General features: G+C 40.1%; 1 protein-coding gene across 1 annotated transcript; it reads right to left on the bottom strand.

Moving 5' to 3' along the window:
• Window positions 1-25,044, bottom strand: ADGRG7 (adhesion G protein-coupled receptor G7). The gene is given in 22 exon segments (XM_058045571.1): window positions 1-178; window positions 180-235; window positions 1,436-1,592; window positions 3,353-3,401; window positions 3,404-3,433; window positions 5,051-5,242; window positions 5,245-5,411; window positions 6,680-6,792; window positions 8,059-8,099; window positions 8,102-8,194; window positions 8,992-9,072; window positions 10,987-11,084; window positions 11,188-11,310; window positions 11,614-11,656; window positions 11,659-11,704; window positions 12,194-12,233; window positions 12,235-12,332; window positions 15,107-15,216; window positions 15,991-16,059; window positions 24,752-24,817; window positions 24,820-24,883; window positions 25,018-25,044. Coding segments are annotated over 22 exon segments (1,941 nt in total).

Raw genomic sequence — 25,044 nt, forward strand, 5'->3', positions numbered from 1 at the left:
TCATGGATTTGCAGGTTTGCAGTTCCAGTTAGGGAAGGTGGACAAAGAAATATTGTCTGAAAAAGTCTGGGTTGATCTGAAAGTTTTCTCTGAATGTTTTTCAGGCTGTGATTTTGAAATATTTTATGGTTTTTTATGCAGATACAGTGGGGTACCTGGAAAATGGGAACACTTTGAAAACTTTTGTCTTGAAGAGTGATGTTCTGAAAGTGAACATAATGCAAATCAGGAGTTCCTGTAGAGGAAATGAAAGTGTGGACTTATTTTGCTGTTAAAACCAGAAAAGATTAGTCAATGTGACTTGATTCAAAAAGCAACCATAAAATGATTTTTGGTAACGGCTAACAATTACATCAATAACTTGAAATAAATGAAGTACTTTCAAGAGGAAAATGAATCCATGTAGGTGATTCCCAACTACAGATGCCTCAATTGCACATTGTAATGGATTAGTCAGCATGTGTCAGGAGCCTGTCTCAGGATCATATTATTACTCTCATCTGGATAGGATGAAGATAAGACCTGGCTGAGGACGCCACAAGCATTAAATGTGATGTGCCATATCAGCACTTCAGTCAGATTCAGACAAAGTGAATAAAGACTTTAACATTTCTATACTGGTTTTCTAAATTCTCATTTCAAGGAGAATCTTGAGTCAGGAAAAAAAAAAAAAAGAAGACTCATGTTTTTAAATAAATGGATCTGTTTCCTGCTCATGACTTCAGTTTTAAGTCCTGGGCATAATCTGTCCATCAGGGTGGTGCGATCACCTCAGGACTTTTTGCACAGAGTTTGCAGATCTGATTGTCACTGGTGTACAGGCACTCTGTTTTCAGTAGATCAAACTGACAATAAACAACTTAATGTGTGGGGGTGGGTGGATTTTCACATATTTCTAATTAGCTCTTTTATAGAAAGTAGCCAGGGGCATAATAATGAAGAATCTATTGCTCCAAGCACTTCATATGCCTTATATGAAGGGACGCATTTATAGGAATACAAGGCCAAGAATCCAGCAGGGCTGTGGAGGGAAAGAAGAGGCAGAAACTTTCCTGAAGGCTTTTTTCAGTATCACTGTGAAAGGCCTCAAGCCATGAAGCTCTTGTCACTACTCTGGGACTCTTTCCAACTTCTATTGCAGAGGAATTTTTTCCTGCTATTCTTTCTGAATATTATTTTATATATGATTTGGTGTAAGAGAAGCCACCCAGACAGAATAGTCTTTTCAGTGCCGAACTTGAAATAAAATCCCACCTTCATTTGTACAAGAGTAAAAGTTTTATGTGTGACAACAGCATCCATTTCTGAAGAAAAATCTGAATCTCTATAACTGCTTTTTAACAAGTTCCCACCCTATATCAAGCTGTAGAACAAATAAGTCCAATTTTTGTTTTTAAATCTCAATTATTAGTCTCAGAATTGCTAAATATTACACCTGGGTAGCATTGAAAACACAAAACTGAAAGCTGAAAGCAAGACTTGTTTTTTCATTGCTTATTAACATGAGGTAACCAATCATCCAGGTGATCCCGAGCACTACCACTATAGAGATAGTGCTGATCATATTTTTCATTAATGAATCCTTTTTATTCCTTGAAGCAGGCACAAAAATTTATTAAATCTTTCTCTATACCATTTAATATCTGAGTTTCAAACTTTCTATTTATTCAGGGCTATATTGCAAAAAGGTATCATTAAAGTGAGTTGAGAAGATACACTTCCCTACATTTGTTTGATGTATCATTTGGAGAAGAAATCCAGAAAAATAAATGCAACCAAATTTATCAGACTAATCTATGTCTGGAGTATGCAGCTTGTATGTATCCGTTTTTAGTTTTAAAACTGAGGTTTATCAAGGTAATTGAAAATAAGCATGCCAGCTATTATAAGTTTTTTAGAATGCTTATAAATTCGTCCAAATGCACTTAATTTTCAACAAGAGAAGTAGCTGTCCATGAAAATTGTACTTAAAGAAATGAAGAAAAGGTACAAAATTTTGTTGAGTTGATCAGTCCCATGGAATTAATAAAATGAAAGCAATCCTTTTTTAAATAATCCAGTGTACACTGAGAGCTTGTGACATACATCCTGTGACAATACATGGAGTGGTGATGTAAAACTGAGCAAGTAAATCTGCTTCATGCTGCTTGAGAACAGGAGTGGTGTTTGGCTGTGCTGAGAAATTCATCATTCTCAGTTGATTGGACCTGCTCTTCTCTCACTTTTAAGGGTTTAAATTGGGAATAACTGTCATTGAAATTGAGTGATGCTGCAATCCAAAAAGGGGGACAAAAGTCTGAATATGTTCATTGATATGCACTTGAATAAAGTCTGACCCATTGTAACAAATGGAATTCATTTTCTGCCTGCTGAAAGTATACATTTCTTTAAAATAAAAGATTGTGTCAAAAATACGAGTTTGTGACAAGAAGGTCTGAGCTGGTGACAAGAGACTGAGGAATAAATTTGCAAAACCATGACCACCATGATGTAGATCCAGTACCCTAGATCCTAAGTAAGGAGAAAATGTGTTTCTTTCTAGTGAATATCTAGGTTGAGTAAAGAGTTTTATTTCTTTTGAGTACTTAGGAGTACAAAATAGTATAGCAACATGTCTTGGTTTGGAAAGACAGGTGTCTGCTAAGGAAGGCAGGCGCCTCCCCTGAAATGGAAAATGTAAACCTCCTCCCTCCAAATTGCTATAAATTTTAAATTAAGGTGCTCTCTGGCAAAAAAATATGGGAGCAGGAATAGCAGTTCTTTATTAGGGAAGAAATGAAAATATAAAATAAGCAATGCAGTAAAGTAAAAACAACAGTGACAGAGTCAGAACACAACCTGACACCCTGTTGGTCAGGGTGTTGGTAGCAGTCCAGTAGGAATTGTGGCTGCAGTCCTGGAATGGCAGGTGTGGTTCTGCTGGAGCAGGAATCCTGTAGAAAAGGGTGTAGTGTTCCTATGAAGATCCAGTGGAAGAAGAGGCAGCTGTTCCTCTGGGAATCCAGTGGAGAAGCCATGCTGGTGTTCCAGTACCTCCAGATTATATCTGGGTAGGAACCCTTGGCTCCTCCCTCTGGCAGAGCATCTCACAATGGGATGCTGTAGTTCTTCTCAGTCATGCAGTGACATTCAATAGCTTGTTATCAGCAGATGTCCTCTCCTGAGGGAGGAGTGGTTGTGGAAGAGATAAGGAAAACTGCCCACAGAACAGAAGACAACTGCCACACAGATGGCAAATAGAATACAATTTTCTTGGCAATCCAGGACACAACAATACACCTAGAATTGTATTAATAATAAGCCATCACAAAAGGCATGGGATAGCAAGTGTTTTAATTATATGTAGACTTAAAATTCTTCCTGTTGGTAGTTTAGAGCTTTTCCTTCTCTGTCAGTAGCTGCAGTGTTATTGCAACAACTATGGCAGGGATTGCTAATTAATAAATGAGACATTAGCAATTTATTGTTTGGTTGCACAGGCATGCCTCCCTTCCACACAAATAGCTTATTACCTCCTGGGTTCCATAGATTTTAAGATCTATGTTTCACGTGCCTTTTGCTAAGTTAAAAGGGTTTTCTGTAGCCTAAACAAAAGGCAGGACTGAGGGTTGTGAGCAATATTTTTCTAAGGACAGCTCATAGACACGACTTGCAGATTTTTGCCAGCAAAGAACTTCAGCAGAGCTTCCTGAGCCAACATCTGTGGTGACAGAGCAAGCCCCTCCTGGGCTGTAGTGGGCTCCCTTATCACAACTGTGCAACCCCACATTCTGGTCAGCAGAGAGAAACTAGTTTAGGAACATATTGTATCAAACACCTTTGCATTTCATACCAGATTGATGCAGAGTGTAACTTTTGCCCTGCAAGAAGCTTGGCTGTCAGGTTTGCCTCCTCAATCCCTTTGCTTCACTTCTTGTCTTCTGCACCTCCTGCCTGCCAGTTCACACTAGGCAGCACATCTCATGGGGAGAAACATCATGCAAAACTTTTTATCCTGGTAATAAACATGCTCCTGAAAGTCTTTTCCTTCTTCATCCCTAGTAGAGACCTTGCAGATTGCCATACACTGCCTGTGGTCTCAAAAGAGATCCAAAAGCAGTGAGTCAGAATCATTGTGGTTTGGATGTGTGTAACTTGTCACAGGACACACAGAAGAACATAATGCTGAGCTGTCATTCAAATACCTATGGAGGGAGCACGGTGCCATGTAGCCAGGCAGCATTTGCTGCACTTTTTCTGGTTTGCATGTGCAGTCCAAATTCCAAATGTTTCCAAGGAATTGCCTCTACAAATGCAAGACATAATAATGGAACAGTAAGGGTTGAAAACTTCTTGGTGAGTGCCATCAGAAACAATACAATTCAAAAGCTGAATGCACAACATGGAAAATACTGGTGCCCCTGTACACTGTATTGGAAAAGTTTCTTGAAACAGGCTGAGATTTTCACTTTACCTTGTCAGCATCTGTCTGAATTTTCCCATTGTCTGGGTAAGTTCTCCAAAAGAGGAAACGAAACATTCTCTGAAACATTCTCTGAAAGTTTCCTTTCAGTTTTCAGTGTTGCTTCCAACTACTGTACTGACTTTAGAATGTGTTCTTTTCCTATTAATAAACAATGTATTAAAAATAATGTACGAAAAATAATATCAGGCACTCATTGCTTTTGGATGTATTCAAAGCTCTGGCTGGGAATCACTAAATGAGGAATTTAAGTCCACATATGCAATCACCATGACTGAAAGATTTTTTATTTAGTTGGCAGAAACAGATTGTTGAATGCTTGATTACTGTGAAAGTTTCTCCTGCACCCAACAGGCCTGTGCTGCTGTGCCAGTGGCCAGGCTATCAGTTTCAGTGTTTTATCAGGTCAATGAAAACAAGCTCAGGTTATACCAGTAATGTGAGCAGGAAAAGGAGATTATTAAATCACGTGGCACTAACCCAGAGACACTGATTCTACTTGCTCTCTGCTGCTCTCCTATCTTTACAACCCTCCCTGAATGTACTCTGTGCTGTAAAATTTGCCACGTGGACAACTTCAAATCTTACCCCATTTGATTAATGACATGGTTACGAGGAAACATCCAGGCAGTGGCTTTGTGGCTCTGAGCAGCAATAAGTACAGCAGTGCAGAGCTGAGTGCTGACCACAGGAATGCTGCCAGCAAGAAACAGTGCAGCAGGACAGCCACAACTCTGCACCAGGAGTCTGTGGGAGTTTCCATCCTGTCAGAGGTAAGGTGGTGCTGGTGGCATCATAAGGAAGGTATTGCTGGTAGCATCTGGTGGTATCATTGCTGCACTTTCTGAAAGTTCGGTTTTCAATTCCAGGGATGAAGATGATGTTAAAAATGAGCATAGAAAAGCAGAGACTCACTAACATCCACTTTACAGATAAGTTTTGAGTTTTCCTATTGGTAGAAATATGTTTAGAAGAAAAAAAGAAGAGAAAAATGAGAAAAATTCTGAAATAATTTCTCATTTTCATTTATATTAAAAGCAAGCTAGAGAGGAGGAACTTTAATACAGACAGAAACTAAAACAGTTATTTGCAGAATCACACCAACATTATTCTCAGACAGCTTAACAAATCCATTAGTTTTCTCTGACTTTGACTAGAACAGAGAATATCCAGCACTTTTTAGGACTAGGCCTTGACTGACAACAATTTGGGATGTATTTTTTTCTCTTTCTGCTCTTTTTGGGATCTTTTTCATCAGTGTTAAGAAGCAAGTTAGCATAAAACAAGTATTTCTAACCATTCTCCAGAGTTCAATAGAATAATAAACCTCCACTTCCAAACTTTGTCCTGTCTCTGAATCACAGAATCCATTAGGTTGGAAAAGGCTTCCAAGATCGTTGAGTCCAACCTATGACCAAACACCACCATGTCAGCTGGACCCTGGCACTGAGTGCCATGTCCTCTGTTTCCTTAAACACCTCTGGGGACAGTGATTCCACCACTTCCCTTGGCATTATATATAGTGTATATATATAAATGTGTATTTTTATCTTTTATATATATATATAAAACATTATCATAAATAAATACTTTTAAAAGGCAGAGGCTGGAAGCACCTAGAGTCTTAAAAATATGAACCTTGATGGAATTGCTCCAAATCTGCATTAGTGCAAGCAGGATGAACAACAGGCATTAATCTATTAAAACTTCAGCTCTGCTGGCATGACTTCCCATATTGTTCAGAGGGGATTCACAGGACAACATTAATCACAGGCATGTCCATCAAGAAAATTTGCTGCAATTGTGTTTGTATTAAGTTGTTCACAATTAAACAGTAGCACAAGCTAGCTGCTGCCTAGGAAAGAGATAACTGTTTACACATTGTAATAGCAGAGTATGGGAGGAGGTCACACTGCTGATGGAACACTGTGACACATTTTTAAAGCCTAGAATTGAGATAGTGAACTGAAAAGCTCAATGTGTATCACAGATCTGTGTGCTCTGGGTCTCTGTTGTCTGTGCCTGACCAGGGGAGTAACAGAGGTGTCAGCAAGTCCCAAGCCATGCAGTGTGGTTTAGCTATTTTTGAAAATAGTATTTGCTAATTAATAATATTGCAATATGTTCTAAACTGGCTGCTTTTAATTGTTTTCCTCAAATTACAGACAGAACAAAATGTTGTAACTTAGTGTAAAATACTTGCAGCTTCCTTCTTACCTAGTGAGTATTTGAAACAAAATGATAATTACCAGACCAGCCATGGACAATCCAACACCAATATAAGAAATACAATCCAAAAGCTTTTCATATTTATATTTTATCTGAAATGCCTAGAAAACCAATTGTATCAGTTATAGGAGATGAGATACATTTCTTTTGAAGTTTCTGTTTCTGGTTGCACGTAGGAACAAGAATGTTTCAGTAAAGTTATGACTATTGCCAGAATTTTTAGGTCCCACAGAATTATTCTAGACCCCAAAACTAGAGAAGCTTGTGAAAAACACCAACAAGAGATTTAACAATATCAAATATTCATCAAAATAGCAGATTAAATTATTCATAGTAAAATGCAAGGTGACACAGACTTTACAAAGCAGCTTTTAGCTTTTCATACTGGTGAGCATTCTGAATTTTGACTTCTTGGTCTAAGGTAAGATATCACAAATAATTATAAATTGAAACCAGTCTATGTTTGTTTAGTGACAATAAAGCAGCAAGTAAATGTAAATGTATTCAGTGAAACAGAAAATGCTGTTGCCTTTGCATAAACAGATGGGAATTTTATTTAGAATATAGTCAGTTTATGCTAAAAGGACATGCATAACACAAAGGGAAATACAGAAACAAGTAACTAGTACAAATATGGAAATGCTGTTCTGTGAAGACAAAATGCACTCTAAAATGCTGGCACACTGAAATTAGTGACCACAATATGTGATTTTATCCAGGGTGTGTTTTGTTTAGACAAGCTGAAATAAATACTGAAGGAATAACAAACATCAGAACCAGGCAGTCATTCCTAAATAGTCTCGTTAGTAAAAGAGGGCAATGTATAAAACTTTATGGTTGAAAGCTTAATATTTACAGAGCAAGGCTTTTATAAACATATAAGCAGAGGGAGTAGTTAATGCTAAATCCTCTGAGTTATTTACCCAGCACAAAGCAGTGCCACAGCTAGCCCAGACTCCAGGAAGCTCTGCTGTCCACCTGGGGACACTTCAGCTTTGGACAACCCCTCATCTGGGAGCGGCAGAGCTGGAGGCTTCAAAGGCTGAGCAGGGGAATTAATCAGGCCAGCCCTGCCCTGCTGAGGAGCTGCACCAGCAGCTGGGCACAGGCACAGGTCCTGTCAGAGGGAGCCAGGACTTGCCAACACATTTGGCTATTCAGCAGCTTGGGCACAGCTTGCTCAATTTGCCAGATGTGCCATGGGGCAGAAACAAGTACATGGGGACACTCTAAACTCCTGTGCATTCTAGCTTGAGTGCACCTATGCCCTTGTGTTGCCATGCTGATCTTAGAAGCAATCAACCAAACAAAAAAAAAAAATTAAACAGCCTCAGACTCTTCCCACTGAAGAAAGGACAATGCCCTACCATCAGAACAGCAAAATTAGTGGTGTGATTATACCTGCATGGTTTACAGTGTAATCCCAAAAGACACAGGCATGAGCACACAGCTGCAGCTCAGATGTGTCATACCAGGGATGGGGATTGCAAGGAGAAAAAGTGGCTACAGAGACATAGAGATAGGCACCAGCAAACAGTGTGAATTGTGATTTGATTTTGAAAGGGGAGCTGGCAGCTACTAAGCAATATATGGGTTTCATAAACCTTGTGAATTATATCAATAACAGCATAATTTGGCATTTTAAACTTACGTTATGTGCCTTTCTCAGACAAGATTGCCAGTGAAAGTACCAATTCCTGTGAATTATCCAAGGATCAGGATTCAGGCTTCCTAATGAGTAAGCATTAGAGCACTGCCAGTTGAATTATGTGTAAGCCAAACAACAGCTTTCAGGTTTTGGTAGCACTGTTACTGCCAACCAGAGCTGAATCCACACTGGAACAGGAAGCAAACAATGACAAGTGGAGTGGCCCTTCCCTCCCCTGCTGCAGCACAGTGGTGCTCATGCACTCACACACCAAATGGCATGCAGACATTTTCAAACATGCTTCTGCAGGGTACAGCAATTCAAACTACTTTTAATGAGCAACAAACAGCTTGGAGTGCAAATAAGAAATGAACACAACCATTCATGGTATTCAATAGTTCAATTAAAGATTATGAAAAAATATAGGAGAAAAAAAGTTTCAGTAATTTCCTTAGAAATGACACATTTCGTGGATCACTTAGCTGTACGGTTCTATGGTGATGATTACTGATCTGTCATATGTATGTGTTTGAGCTTAAAAATTCTGTTAAATATTGTAAGAAGAAGCCAATTACTGTTTTCTGAAGAAACCATGCCAAATCTGAATACATATTATCTAAAAATTCAGGGTGATTGGCAAATGGACACTCACATAAGATCATTATCTGCAGGAAAACAGTAACATCTGGCATCAGTTCCTGGTGGAGGAAGTCAAAGGACAAAATGGTTTTATCTAGGAGTGGGAGTTAAAAGAGAGCATGAAAAATGAACATTTCCCATATTAATATGTGTATTAGCCAAGTCATGTTGACTTTTTTCTTGTTTTCCAAAATTTTGGCTGTCTTCTGGAGAGAAACACTGTCCTCCATAGACCTGGTTTTTTTCATTCTTGATATAGGACTAATGCACCCCAGGACAAATCCCCTCTGGTATTCCTATGGCATTTTATGGAATACACTTTTGCTCACAAATGTCCTAGTTTAGCAGCACAGAGTCAGTAGTATCAGCTGTTACATACAGAAGTTGAAGAATATTTTCTATGCCACTTGATCTAAACACAAGAAGCCTGCACTATGCTCATGCACACATTCAGCATTTACAGATTTTTGTTTAGATTTTTCTCAGAATCCATATAGGTAATTGAGAACACCTGCTATTCCTATGAATGTTAAGAGAGATCTTCAATTTTTGCTGAGGTGGAGTGTGAAAATAATTATTACCCTTCTCTCAGTATCCTTTCTGGGGGAAAATACTGGTAAATGAGAAAAATAATATCCTAAATCCTAATATATACACACAGTCAAAATGGCCAGACTTTTAATAACACTAAATAAGAAATAGCCACACCAGGGACATTTACTGTTAGTGCAAAGTCAGAAGATAAGAGACTGCCTGAATTTTTGCCTTCGGATCTCACTTTTTGACTGGTTGGGGTTTTTTCACACTTATACCAAATTAGAGTTCACCTAGGTGATCTAAATCACTCATCTGAATTGTAGCTTAAGTGAGGAAGCAAAATCCTAGATTATATCATAGGTTTTTTTTATTGGTGTTATGCTTTTGACTTAAGATCAAGAGAGACTGATTTGACCTCTCTCTAATCTGATCATCAGGTGAGACTAATGTAACTGTATTTCTACAAAATATCACAAATGTGCACTTGAAGAAATCTGTTGGGACTTCTTTTAAGACAAACTGCATTCAATACCTATCTGCCTTGAGGGGAGTGTTATGTTATACTGGCATGATGATAAAGGTTTGATTACATGATTATACTGTTTTTCCACAGTATTGTTTTCTGCAAGAGAGAACAGAAATGGCAGTGACCAGTTAATGAGTTATTAATTGATTTTTGTTGTCAGTGCTGGCTGTGTGAGGTTACTTGGTTTATCTCTTCACATCTTTTTCTAACTCTGGTGAGAGAACTGAATTATTCATTTCCCTATGGGCTTGTATTCAAATTATGTTCATCATTATGATGTCTAAGTGCTCTACTAACCTCACCTTTATTATAGTGCTGTGATTTCTCAGTGTTACTGACACTACCATGAGAGATTGAGGACAAGTCTGCTGGTTTCAGGTGCCCAGCGTGAAACTCTTGTGATGACAGAGAAATGCACATATTTGAAGAACTACAGTTTTATTTTCTTTCTTTTTCTCCTGGTCAATTCCAACTTATCCCCCAAGCACTGCAGAATGTAAGTAATGGACATATGGAAAAATCCCAAGTGAGTAATGCAATTTACAGTTGTTAGGATGGGGATGTCCTGACTGACACCTGACAATAAAAGGAATTTTAGTTGAAATGGTTCATGTCTTCAGATTTCAGGAAAAAGTAAGTATGTAGTTGTTCTTGATCTCAGTGTTGGTAGAGTTATGGTCAAAGATTCAGCACACCCTCAATTTTAGAAAATAAAACAACTGAAAAAGTCACAGACACCAAAAGTATTCTGGCCATTAGATGTATGCTTGCATTCTTCTATAAATAAGATTCTCCAGCTCATTTGATGTTTGCATTTCTTGTACCAAGCATCAGCATACATAAAAACCAACCAGCTAAGGGGTTTTTTTCCCCCAAAGGAGATTTTCAGTGAATATTCATTAAAAATTTTCCCAGTTGCAGTTTTCGAAAGAAGAAAGGGCTTACTTAAAATGTTGAACAGTATCTGAACTTCAGTACTGAGGTCACCAATAAACCCAGGAGCATTTTCCCATATTTCCTGTATTTCTGTTTTTCCCAGGATACTTTCCCAGTGCTGTATCTGCAACAATTAGCAGTGTATGAGTTAGGATTTATAATTCATAAATGTGTTCATTCTGTCTAGCTAAATCAAACAACACACAGGACTTACTTCTCTATGCCAAAAACAGAATCACAGAGGAGCTTAATTTCAGTGGAGCAGACTGGATTGCAGCATTGGGCTGTGAGATGTTACCAGTGAAAGAAAATTCCTCCATTGCTTTCATGAGGCTGCATCAAAATAATGAGTGGGATAAAACTTATCATTATTTGCTATTATTCAGCTACAGGTTCAGTTTCTGAGCTTCCTGTCTGATTTGGTTCTCCAGTGGATAGTGCTCCTCATTTCCTATTCCCATCTTTTCTCTAAAGCAGAAGAATCCAGAAATGCTTACATTGGTGTAAATTGGGAATTGCACATTGGAGTTGAATGGCAAACAGATTTTAACTTGTTCATGAACTGCTTTCATCCTGAACCAGAAGGGGAAATGCTGTTGACTTGCATCTAAAGAAAATGGCAAAAGCTCAAGTTACCTGGTTGTAGCATTGACAAGAGTATTGTGGATGAATTCTGTTTGTTGGCATCCAAGATTTGACTCACTGTAGCCATTACTGCCCCAGATGCCTGAATCAAGCAGAAAAATGGCAATATTCAAATGTAGTTGAGTAAATTACCCCATGTGCTACACACTGAATGGGCAAAGTAAGAACACTTAACAAGCATTGCTTGAAAGTACACAACAAAGTAAAAAAGTAAAAGAAGGCATTCAAGGGAGCACAAACTTTGTGCCAATGGGTTCATAAAGCCACATTTTTATTAATTTAGTTAGTAGAGATATAATTATTAACTTAAACATTAAAATTTCTGATGTACATCTAAACAGCTGATAAGGTTACACTCAGCTCTGAGAACAGACCCAAGGGTGATTCCACAAGTACATGCTCAAGGATGCTTAAATAATTCTGCTAAATGACAAAATTAATGCATTTGTTTGTAGTGTTATGTACAGTTAAGAGATAGAACAGTGTCTTTTCTGCTGGTGGAGGGGGGAACAGAATTGATATTGCAAATATTAAGCCCCACAAGTCTTATTTTCATCCTAATAAGACTCACCTGAAAGTCTTCTGATACATTTGGCTTTTGCCTAATCTGCAGCAGTGATGTTCTGTCAGGTCAGCTGGCCTATCATGGAGGTGAGGATTTGAGTGTTACTTGCAATAACTGAAACCTCCCTGGAGCTCACAGTTTCAACCTGTGAGGAAAATGTCATTTAACAGAAACAAAAAGACGAAAGGCAAAAGAGTCACCACTTCATAGCATTCTCACACAAAATAAAAATATACAAGTAATAAAATAAAAATAAAAATATACAAATAATTGGCCATCTAAAATGTTTATGTTGATGCCAAGTGTTTGCAAATTCTCCCTAAAGATTGTTTTCATGAATTCTTGGAGCATCTTGGGTTGGAAGGGAGCCCTGGAGGTCCCCATGCCCAACAGGGGCTGAAACCAAGCTGCTCAGGGAATCACTTTGAATATCCACAACCTCCCTTGGAAAACTGCTTGTGTTTGAACAGTGTTAAGGGGGAAAATATTCTCTATCTAAATGGAATTTCCTTTATTGCCCCTTGACTCTGTGGGCACTCATCCTAAAACTACATACCTTGAAGAACAGCCTGGCCCCATTGTTCTCCCCACCTTGCCTTGAAGTAGCAGCAGGACCTCGCCTTTGTCTTGGGGTCACTGAGTTCTGAGTCTATAAAGTTCTCTGCACCTTTCATTGTTCCTTAAATAACCACAACAGGATTTGTTGAAAGGCCATCAAAGGAACTTGAGAAATGTCCTCTGGAACAATCATGCCTCTCAACACAGGGCTTATAACCTGCACTGAGGACATGCTCCTCACTTCAGTACATTATACAGAGTGTTAGCTTGGAATAAATGTAAAAAAAAAAACAACCAATACAATATTCTGCTGCTGGAGGTACCAATATGAATTGCTATAAGCACCGGTTGGATCCAGTTTGAGTTAGTTAGCACTGAATGAATAGAGATTAAATGTCTGTAGCATCTTTAAAGTCTAAAAACAAAACCAAGTTGAGGCATCTAGCTGTACCTTCATATAATAGATGAAGGTATAGCTAGATAACAATAAGAGATAGAAAATCTGCCAGTCATCAGGTCAAGTCATCTGGTTTTTAATCCCATCAATTAATAACTCTACTGAATTGGTTCAGTAACTGAATTGTTCTCAAATTATTTATGTTGGGAAGCTATCAAAATCAACATTAATTCTATCATGCAGCTTTGAAGCATTGATAAAACTTGGCAGGTATTTAGGGAAGAAAAGTGCATGTCTTGCATAGGGAGGAAGGAAATTTGCATTTATAATTACTGGAGATAATATTATTTGACTTGAAAACATCTGCATGTGCACAATAGACCAACAGTACATCATGAACACCTGTGTTCACTGTTTGTGGTATTTGTTGGGTCCCCAGGACGAAGGAGGAATGATGAATCTGACTCCATGTTCTTAGAAGGCTAATTTATTATTTTATGATATTCTATTAAAGAATGCTATACTAAAACTATACAAAACAATAGAGAAAGGATACAGACAGAAGGCTTAACAAGATACTAATGAAAAACGCGTGACTGACTCCTCAGAGTCCCGACACAGCTTGGCACCCATTGGTCATTGAGTAAAAACAATTCAACCACCTGTTGGATAAACAATCTCCAACCTCATTCCAAAGCAGCAAAACACAGGAGAAGCAATCAGATAATCACTGTTTTCATTCTTCTCTGAGGCTTCTCAGCTTCCCAGGAGAAGAAATCCTGGCAAAGGGATTTTTCCGGAAAATATGAATGTGACACATTGTTCTTGCTTCCAACTTCTAGCATGACCTTGGATTCAAAATAAGCAGTTCTATTTAAAAGTAATCAAATCCTTTTAAACCTGGGCTCTGGATCACCAGCATGCACACCTCCTGCTCCCATTCCCCAGCTCCCCAAGCTGCCCTCAGCTCACTAGATGGCAGCCTGACATCACAGCTCCCCAGAAACCCACACATTACTGATGGCAGCAGAAAAACCATGTGTCACACCTTACTGGCACTGGAAATAGCTACTTGTAATATTATATATTGCTTTGAACCGTTTAGTGAAGGTTATGTACTAGAAAAATGCAATATTGAGCTCAGGGGTTTCTCAGGAAAGAATCCGAGCAGATGAAGCACTGGGTTGAAGGTACAGAAGTCAAGCAAAAATGCACGAGGAAAGGACTTCTCTTATTTAACGGACTGTACCTGGTGGGTTCTTTTTTTCTTCTTTTTTCTTTTTTTTTTTTTTTCCAGTTGGGACTAGTGATAAGGAAGTGAAACACAGAAGCAGCAGAAGGGAAGCAGTCACTGTAATGTGCTTAGTCATGTTCAGCTCTGCATGTTTTGCAGATACAGCAAGGCTAAGCCTTAGAGCTAGACTTAGGGAGTTATGGATTTTATGGATTTTATAGATGGCATTCATGCAAGAGAATTTGAATTTAGAGAGAGTTTGAATTTAGATTCTTGATGGACAAAAACATTGAGAGAATGGAAAGGCTTCACTCTTAATCTTTCTGAGCATGTTGGTGTCAGTGTCACCCTCCTGCCAGTCTTCTCCCTTTTCACTGGTTTGGTACCCTGGGTCAGCATTGCCTCTGCTCAGAGGCATTTGCTGAGAACTACAAACCTGGCTGAGGAACTTGCAGGCCAGTTAAGAAATGTGGAATGGGATGCTGTGTTCAGGCAAACCCAAGCAAAATAAAATCATCACCGTTGGAAATTCAGGCCATCTGCAAAGCAGACACATGCCAAGAATGCCACTGGAAAAAGACTTTGCTCATTTATTTTGCTTTCTGCGAAGTTTTGAGGAACATGAGATATATTTCCTGCCCCAATTTTCTATTCCCACTCCCCATATTTTTTTTTTCCCCCAGGACAGTGCAGAATCTCAGAAACTGTTTAAGTAGTAATTTAAGATTACCTGTGATCGTAAGGAGTCCAGATTTTCATTACAATTCAGAATGTGGGGAGGCTTTAAAGTAGGAATTTTCCTTTCTCTGGAGCACATCTGGATTTCTATTGAAGTGTTACCTGTAATTTTCTAAAAGCAGAAAGATATGCATTTAGTATAGAAGTTCTCACACATTCACATGACCTCACTGGGACTTAAAACTGTTCTGTGTCTGTGACACCCTATCCAGTGTTATTTTCTATTTGTTTGCAAAATTTTGTCTTTCAGTGTTACAAGTGACCATCTATTATTTAACTATTTATTGTTCTTTTCAGAACATTACATTTGTAATGTTTCAGAACATTACATGTGTTTACATTCGTGTACACTGTCCTGTCACAGGGGCTGATATTCTTTATGTCCAAGTCAGGCTTTTGTTATGTTAGAGCTGCAGAAATACATCTTTTAATTGGGAAGCACTGGTATCAGCTCTGAGCTGTCAGAAAGACTTTTTACCATGTCCTGAAAAACAGAGTATATTTGTTATGAAAGAGATGCAAAGGACATGTGGAGCAGCAGCTGTGCAGAACTTACTCCTCTACAAGGTCTCTGAAAGCTGAGGCACTTCATGGAACCACAGCCGATGGAAAGCATCCTGAATCCTAATGCTAAATAGTAGGATATAAACAGATTTTTTACTATTAACAGACTCTCCTCCCAGCCCCAGATCCATCTCAGCATGTGTACCTGAAATTCTCTGCATTTGGGGCAGAAAGCTTTGCAGAAAAGTTTGTGCTCCTGCTGCCTGAACTACAGAGCTCTGGCTTCAAACACAGACCTCTCATTTGGTAACATCTTTCACAAACCTTACATCTGCCTTTGGGAAACGGGAGCAAAAGGAAAGAAACACATACCAGTCAGAGTATCAGGTGCACATTCCTTTTAGGAGTGGCCATATTTACTCACTATCATCTGTTCAAAAATAGGGGTTTTATATTATTTTCAAAAATGCTCAGCCTTAGTACTGTAGGCACAGAAATAACCTGCACAGAAAGAAAAAAATAATATATTTCAAGATGAAATATTTTTAGCATAAGGATCAGTTTTCAAAAATGAAATAGTACTGAGACAAGAGAAGCTCATTGAATCTTTTGCCCCTAAATGAAATAAAAGCAATTAGGTTAATCTTATCTAAACCCAAGTTTCTAAGCTGCCACAAGTAATATTTTTAAAGTGAGTGAAGTCTTAAAAGCTCCTACTTTTTGCCATCTCTTCTATTTTCACTGTTTTAGTCCTAGAAAATTTGAAAAATATTATGAAGCCTCATCTTTGCTATCTAATACCCAGACAGAAATCAGACTTGGTAACCTAATGCCACAGAATACAGCAGGGGACAAAATTACAGACTTTTGAACAGTAAATGGGAGCAGTTCTTTGGTGACTCTAAACCATGATGGGCTTGATTTGGCTTTTGGTGCAGGACATTTCTGCCCTGCTGTCTGCTGTGTTGGGACAGGCTGAGCACCCAGACCCCACAGCTGGCTCCATCCAAAGGCAGCGTGGTAAACCCTGGCCTGATCCAAAAGAGCAGCCTGCTACATTCTCATGTACCTTACTGCTATAACTTAACACAAATTTACCTCACAAAGCTGCAAACACTTGGAAAAAATATTGCAGCAGACAGGCAGAAAATTTTTGCTTCATCTTAAGACGTGAAACATCCTGTTTTTGCTAACTTTTGCTAATTCAGACCACATTTCAGCTGACTATGTCCCATTAGCAGGACTGACTCAAAGCATATTTATGGTCAGGGTCCTGAGGGGGCTTAGGAAACCTGGAGTGTTGTCTGAGTTCTGGAATGGGCTTTCATGTCAAATTACTTAACTTTCTGTGGATCTTGTTTTCTACAGGGCCTCAGTTTCCCACTATACCATGACACTTTCCTTCTACACAATTATTACCAAAAAATAAGGGTGCATGATGCTGAAAAGATGAGGTCTGCCTTACAGCACCATACCTGAGCCTTGCTTGCCAGAAGGTGGTTAGCAGGACAATGCACAGGCATTGTGCCAGTGTCAAACCATGACATTGTCTCAAAAATGTGGTGGAAGGAACCTCTGGAGGGCATCTAGGGCAATAAGAGGCTCCACAGCCTCACTAGGAGATGTGCTGCAGTGACATGATACCTTTCTGAATCCAAGCATTTCTCTTCATGCTCAATCTCAGTGTCTCAAACTGCAGTTTATGACTCTGTGTCTTGCTTTACCTCTGGTGTTAGTGAGAGGGTTTGGGTTTATGGTCTTTGCAGCTCCCTCTCAGCTGAAGGCTCTGTTAGCCCTGAGCTCAGTCTCCTCTTCATCACAGTGAACAAGTTCAGCTCTTTCCCACTCTTCCTGCAGGCCACCTGTCCAAAGCTCCTCACTGACCTCACTGCATCCTGCTGAACCCTCTCCAGCTTCCCTAAGTCTCGCTAACCTGGCTTGCAGGTGGCAAAACTAAGTTTGTATTTCCCAGTGGTGCCTCACCAGGACCAGGAAGGGCAGGGTAAGAGTGTCCATCAATCTGTCTCCCTCCACATAACACAGCTGCTCTTCCACCTTGTTTGCAGAGAACCACACACTGCTGGCTCATATTGAACTTGGCATCTGCTGTAATTCCCAGGCAGTTTCCAGCATGCCTGCTCCTCAGCCAGCAAGTTCCTGCTCTGTACCAATGTCCCTGGCATGGAGATCAGCACTTATTCCTCTTGGACACTGTGAGGTTTCTCTTGGAATGGTCTTCAGCTTTCTCAAATTCTTCTGCACTTCTTCACTGTGTCAGCAATGCCTCTGCCCCACCCCAGGCTCAGTTTTATGGGTGCACTTGTGAGAGGACCAGCAAGCCCTCTTGTCATGTGTCACAGCCCAGGCTGTGGATGAAGGCACTGAAAGGTTCTGCCCTGCTATTGACCAGTGGCTCTGCTTTTACAACATCCTGATCAAGCCCCTGATTGCCTGTTCCCTTCGGGCTTGCCTGTTGAGTTAACTTTCAGCCCAGCAGGTTGTTGATTCACCCAACATACGTGTCTTCACCTACCAAACAAGAACACTGAGGGACATGTTGTTGAGGGCATCTATAAATCAAAGTGTTTTACATCTTGTTACTCTTCTGTTGTCTACATGCAGTTATTTCATGTGGCAGAGAGTCAGATTGGTCCTACATGTAAATCCATGCTGCTCCTGGTGGTCTTCTGGTCTCCCATATGCATGGGAGTAGACTTCAAGAGGAAATGTTCCAAAATGCTTCTAGCACCTGAGGTGTGCCTGACTGGCTTATGGTTACCCCAGATCTCCTTCTTGCCTTTCTTAAAGGTGAGCACAATATGAACCTTCTTGCAGCTCTCTGTGTCCTCTCTTCAACACCACAGGTGACAGGAGCCCACAGGGGCATCAGCCAGGTCTTGAATGAATCCTCTCTAGACCCATGGATTTGAATACCCTTGTGATGATCCTGCTGTCCCTCTGAGGGGTGAAAGCCAAGAGTAAGTTGCTATGAACACATATGCATTCATACAAGCTTTTTTTTTTCTTTCTAGTTATTCAAGTCTTGATCTGAAAGTGCTTTGGGCTGCTTTACATGCTTATACTCCTTGGTTTCAGACTTAGAAAGGAGAGTCCATCTGAAATAAAATTTTCCCACTGATGCAAATCCCAAATTATTCCAAATATTTTAATGTCATTAAGATCCCTTCAGATTAAAACAAAACAAAACAAAATAAAACCAAAGCAAACAAAAAAAGACCCAAACAGAACAAACCACAGAAATAAAACCAGGCCCTTTGTCATGATTTGTGAAAGAAAATAGCCATGACATAATGTAGAAAAGCAATGAACTATGAGCAAGTGGAAATTTTTTCAGCATTGTTGGAACAAAAGTAATTGGGTTACAAAAGTTGTCTACACTGTATGCCATGCTCTCTTTTCCTGGCAATAGACTGATCACCTCCTCCATACTCCCAGCTCCTGACTGCCCTTTCTTCCAGCCTCCTCAACCCCTTTAGCATGTGATCCCATGCTCTTCATGCTCCATCACACCTCAGCCCCTCTCACCTCTTAGATCCATCTTTATATTTTCAGCACATAAAACATACATCTCCATTTTGTTAGCTGGCGGAGAGGAGATAAATGTCATGGATATTTATGCATCTTAGTGACTGGACTGGATTGACTGGACTCAACCTCCTCACTGGTAGCATAAGTCTCCTTTCCTTTTCCTCTTTGAGATAATTATAGGCTTGGTCTTCTGTACCCAGCTAGTGAAATGTGCAAAACTCATAAGATTTTGAGACCTTTAAGATGTGTAACCACCTAGTAAATTTAGTTGAAACTGGTCAGCAAGCTAAAGAAGGTGCCAAGAAAGTGGAACAGACAGATGGACAGTATAAACTTTCCTTAGGAAAACAGAGTAAAATTGAGTGTTTGTAATTTCAGTAATTTTTGTTATGATTTCAAATTAATCATGCCTGTCCAAACATTCATACCTCATGTATTTTAACTATTATAGCTATTATAATCTATTTTTAAGGCAATTAACAGCAAATCAAATGCAGAACACTAGAGCAGTGACCAAAAGAAATTACAGAATCATCATAATGGTTTGTTTCCAGTGCTGAAATCCCAGCTGTGATTATTTTATTTAAGCCAACTTCTTTGAAACATTTTGCCCAAATATTCCAATTGCTGATGTTGGTGAGAGATGGAGAAGACTGATTCAGTGATCAGAATCTGATTTATTGTGGGATACAAATGCTTATATACTATTTTAGGGAGCCTAGTAATGTGTATTATGATGATTAGGTTAAAAATCACATACACAAACTTATGCATAGAACAACATCTCTTGCTTGCAGAGTTTAATAAGATTTTCTTTTGCTGGTAAACCAGTCTGATTGAATCTTCTTGCAATCTAGGTCTGATTTTCAAAGTTCTGCTCACTTTTGCCAAGGCATCCTGCTATCAAATCTCTTATGTTAACCAGATCCAAAGTCCATTATCTGTCTTCTGTCCCCCAACATTCCAACATCAATCAGTCATGAGCTCATCCAATCTAGCAATGTCTGCTGGATGTGCTGCCCATCCTGTCATAAGGAAAATAACATGGAAGACCTGAACTTTCCATCCACTAGCAGTCCTCACCAAGAATATTTTCCTGGGTACACTGCAGGTATTTTGACATCCTTCTGACCAAATGTGTCACATCATTTGACAAAGCCCAGCTGACACATGATGCTGTATTTGTGTGCCATACTGGCCATGTTGCAGGCTGTTGGAAAAAAGGAGCTGGGGATTTTTCCAGCCCTGAAGATCCTGCAGCCTTCCAGCACAGGGCAGTCATAGATGCCATGCTGTGGCAGAGGGGACTGAAATGGGAGTCAACCAGGACAGTGCTATTCCAGGTGTAGGAAATTTGACTCATCCCAGACCAGTGCCAGTGGCAGCTGGAGCTGAAGGCAGGCATTGTCCTACAGGGTGCTGAGGTGGACGGTGTCCTCAAACACAGGGCACATCCAGACACAGCAACACTGGTCACTGAGACCTGAATCAGATTTTCATGTCACTGTGATCTTCAAACAGGGGAATTCAAACAAAGTCCAAATTGGCTAGAAACAGGCCACAGATTGTCAAAATCTGTAATTTCTTCCCCAGATGTATTATTCCTTTGAGGTGGGTAAGAAATACAGCCTCGCCAAGCAGGAAGAGCCATGGCACTGCTTGCGGATCTGACCCTGCTGAGCAGATCTCAGCACAGGAAAGGTCAGGCATCTCCCATAATGGAGGTGTTCCCAGAAATGGTCCAGCTGCCCGCACTGCCTGGCTTGTACTGACCTGTATGACAAAGAGACCCCACCCACTCCTCTGGGCACAGACAGGCTCCATCCCCAGAGCTGCCTCTGCTGCCTCTGTGGAGACAGAAGCACATGGACAGGAGATCCCATGGTTTTTGTAGTGCTGTGCAAAAAAAGAATCAAGGCATGTCTATATATATATATATATATCTTCATCAACAGGTATATAAAATAATGTATCTATTTAATTTGATGAAGGAAAGAAAGAAACATGGTATTTTTGAAGCCTCAGCTAAAAATATATATATGACACATAATCTCACCCATATACTCGGTCACTTGCCCCTAATGTGGGGGCAAATGTGGGGTCAAAGCTTCCAAACATGAATTGACATTCCCAAAACCAGGAGTGTCAGTGTTTCTCCAGTCTACCAAAAGCTCAAACTGTTAAGTCCATGAAACACCCAAATTACTTTTGCAGGAATTCACAGGACCAAGAAGGCAAAACAAAGCCACAGATTCCTAGTGCTGAAGGGCCTGGCACAATAATAAGGATATGGATAGTCACACATCCAAGGATCAGATAAGGATGCTATGATTTAAGACAGGCATTATAGGATAAAACAGGAAAACCCCATGCCCCAAACTCAGCCATAGCTTCTATACCCACTTCAGGACAGGTGAAGATTTTTTTTCTGTCTTTGGGCAGAAACAGTGGGTTTTCTTTGAAATAGTCATTTAACTGGCTGCCACAGCTTCAGGGGAAAAAAAAGTACAGTCTAAGCAATAGCAGAGAAGTTGCAGATCTTAGAAATTTCTGAATGTATTGTGGTATTTCCTGTGTATTATGATATTTCAGAGGAAGCTCTGAAAATCTTAAGGCTTTTTTAAAAAGACACTGGCAAATCTGGAATTGCTAAAGGGGCATTTTGCTGCAGAAATATCAACAGAGAAGGGGTGGGCAAACCTCAGTCTTGGAAAGAAGGATCCAAGAGCTGAGAGATCTCCACAGAGCAAGGTTTGCTCCCAGCCAATCTCACCAGGTCCCTAAGTGAAGGATGGAGTTGGAATCCTTTCCAATAAGGGTCACAGTGGAAATTGCACACCTATGCACTGGGTGTATGGTTTCAAATAATGCAGAAAACTGGATTTGAGGACTGCCATTTGATCTGACATTTTAATGCCTGTGTTTTGAGACAAACTGACAAACAGAGCAAAGCCAGAGCATTCAAAAGTAAACAGCACTGCCAGGAACACGTGCGATTGTATATTTCTAATGTTCTCACTGAACTAAAGAGATTGCTTAACTTCTTACTCTTTAATGGAATTCATATAACTGGAAGATTATTGCAAACTATAAGGGCTGTGCCACGTGGCAGGGGTAATTCTATTCTTGGCACTCTTTGCTCAGCTTTTGCTCATGTTATTGCTATTTAGCAGTTGTGTTTCAGGCTGTCTCAGCTCCACTGCAGCCAGATGTCTCTGATGACAGTGCAATAACATCTAAGTGTAGCTAGGTAATGTCTGTCCCAGCCATCAGCTTTTCAAAACACATTGTCTCTCCACTGGAAATCTTACAGGAAGGAAAGGAAATCTCCTCCAGCAACTGAGATTTGTGTGGCCCAGATTTGTGCAGCCCTAAGCAGCTGTGGAGAAGCTCTGGATCTGTGGGAGCCGGGTGTCTGATCACGGCGTTGTTGCTCCTGCACTGTCCCACCAGCCTGGCACTCAGTGTGGCACATGTGGCACATGAGTCACCCTGGGGCTCAGCCACCTCCCTGCTCTGGACTGGGAGCCTGGGAACCCCCAGGGCACTGGGGAAGCTGCAGCACAGCTCCAGCCTCTGCCTTGCTTGGTGAGCATGAAGCCGAAGCAGCCGGGCCAGGCAGGGCCACATCTGGGACCAAGGATCCCAAAAGCAGGGAGGGAGCAGGGCTGCCCTGCCAATGCCTGGACCCTGGTGCCTGCTGAGGAGCAGAGTCTGGGACAGCCTCAGGTGGGAGCAGTGCTGGAGCTGCCTCTGCAGACAGCTGGGGCAAGGCTGGTGATGGTCTGCAAAGAAGGGCAAGGAAAGAGAAAGGTGAAAAGGAAGACTGGGCTGACTCTCCTTTGGAAGCAATGAAGCAGAAAAGCAGGCAGCTGTGGGGTAAAAAGTTCAGCATTCACCCCTGGAGGTGCAGACAGAGCTGCTGTGAAGCCCATGCAGCAAAGGGGAGGTGACAGCAAAGGGCAGGTGACAGCAAAGGGCACCAGCCTTACCTTTGCATTCCCCGAAAGAGTTCCTCTGTAACAGCGTGACACTCTCAGAACCTGCTAATGCCAGGCAAAACTGTGCCTCTATTAGAGCTGCCTGGTAACTTTTATTAGCTTACTGTTCAAGGTCTCATGAGTCTTTTTTTGTTTCAGAGAGAAATCTGTCTTTCACAAATGCAAATTCCTGAGCTGACTTAGGCAGTCACACCTATTACACATGTGGTAACAGGCTTAAAATCATGGGGTTCTTCTGGTTTTATTTTAAGATTCAGAAAACATCTTTGTCTTTGTCTTTTAATTTTTGCAGACATTAATCATGTCAAGAATGCCACTGATTGTTGGCTGCATATATTTCTAAACTAAAATTATTAGATCCTTACATATTACCAGGTCACCATGAATTGTTGAGGGAGTTTTAATCAAGCATCATGGGAACGGTTGATGCTAATAGTTGTGATTGAAGTCTGAATAAAGAGGAAACTCTACCACTATGCACAGCAAGCAATGCACCAGATGGGCATGGAGGTATTTTCCACCCCTGAAGGAGCTGCAGTTTAAATTCCTTCCATAGCAGCTCGTTTGCCTGCAGCTGGGTTAGGCACAAGCAGAGGGATCCCTGTGCTGCACTGAGACAGCTCCCTTCTCATCTGGGTTTGGCTCCATCAGGTCAAACAAGGGTCTGAGCATATACTGATTTTAACAAAGGTAGATTATTACTGACAGTAATAGTTTAACAGTGATGTTAAATAATCACTGTTTACTTTTCTGTCCTCTCTTGGGTTTGGGAATATTCAATCCCTACAAACATCTGATAAATCTCTTGAAGTAAATGTAACCTAATGAATCCTCATATAAACTTTTCTTCAGGCTTCTTGGTCTTAAATCATGTCTGGCTCTCTACTGGACAAGCAGCCAGGATTACTTGGTTCTTTCAAAGAATTTTAAATATAGGTCCATGCATAGTTTTGTGTCACTTCAGTGTAGTGAGTATTTTGCTGAGGAAACACTGAGGAGCTTTCTGCTCCAAGTTTGCACACAGAAATGTTTTACAAGAGTACATTGACCTGATTTTCAGATATAGAAAATGCAACTCTCTGGTATGCTTTCAATAAATATTTCCACAATATAAGTTGCAATGGAAACATGAACAGGTGTAATATGGATGCAAACATACAAGCATCTGCAAAGTAAATATTTCCTTTTTAAGATGCAATTTACTATACTAGTTAGAGGTTTATTTATCTCTTTTGAAAAACAAATCAAATTTCTACCAAAAGGGTGAGAAAATGTCAAGACATTTCTCAAAGTTATATCAAAAGGAGTCATGAGCAGTGTACACATGTTCCAATGAAAACCCTCCAGAGGTTGCTTGTCATCCTCTTCTGTTTTACAGCAGCATACAAAGTTTGGGGTACTTCTTTAAACATTGTTGTAAGAAGAAAAATATTTCCTCCTCAGAAGTGTGCAACATGGATGTAATAATTTGTCAGCAGTCATACTTAAACATTTAAGGAAAGGAAAAAGATCACAGAGAGTTCAAATGGGATAGAATAATTTACCCCATTTATTTAAATTACAAAATAATTTATAAATCTTACCTGCTTTGAGCCTGAGGAGCTGCCAAATACACAGCACCCAAAGGGTCACAGTCACTACACAACAGTGACTCCAGCCAAAATTCTGTCCCTGTGGGGTGAAGGCGTGTTATAGTGCAGGCTGTCTGCAATGCTCTAAAATGATTATTATGCAGTCATATTCTTGTTATAAACCATTAACTACTTGTCTATTGTTAAAGCTTTAACCTTTTCTGTTCTAAAAATAAGAGTTTTGGCATATGTGTGTTTATTGCCTCTTGGGAACTGACTCTGGTCCTCCTTATAGATCTGCACAT

The sequence above is a fragment of the Melospiza georgiana genome, chromosome 2 (assembly GCF_028018845.1).
Source record: "Melospiza georgiana isolate bMelGeo1 chromosome 2, bMelGeo1.pri, whole genome shotgun sequence".
Taxonomy (NCBI): domain Eukaryota; kingdom Metazoa; phylum Chordata; class Aves; order Passeriformes; family Passerellidae; genus Melospiza; species Melospiza georgiana.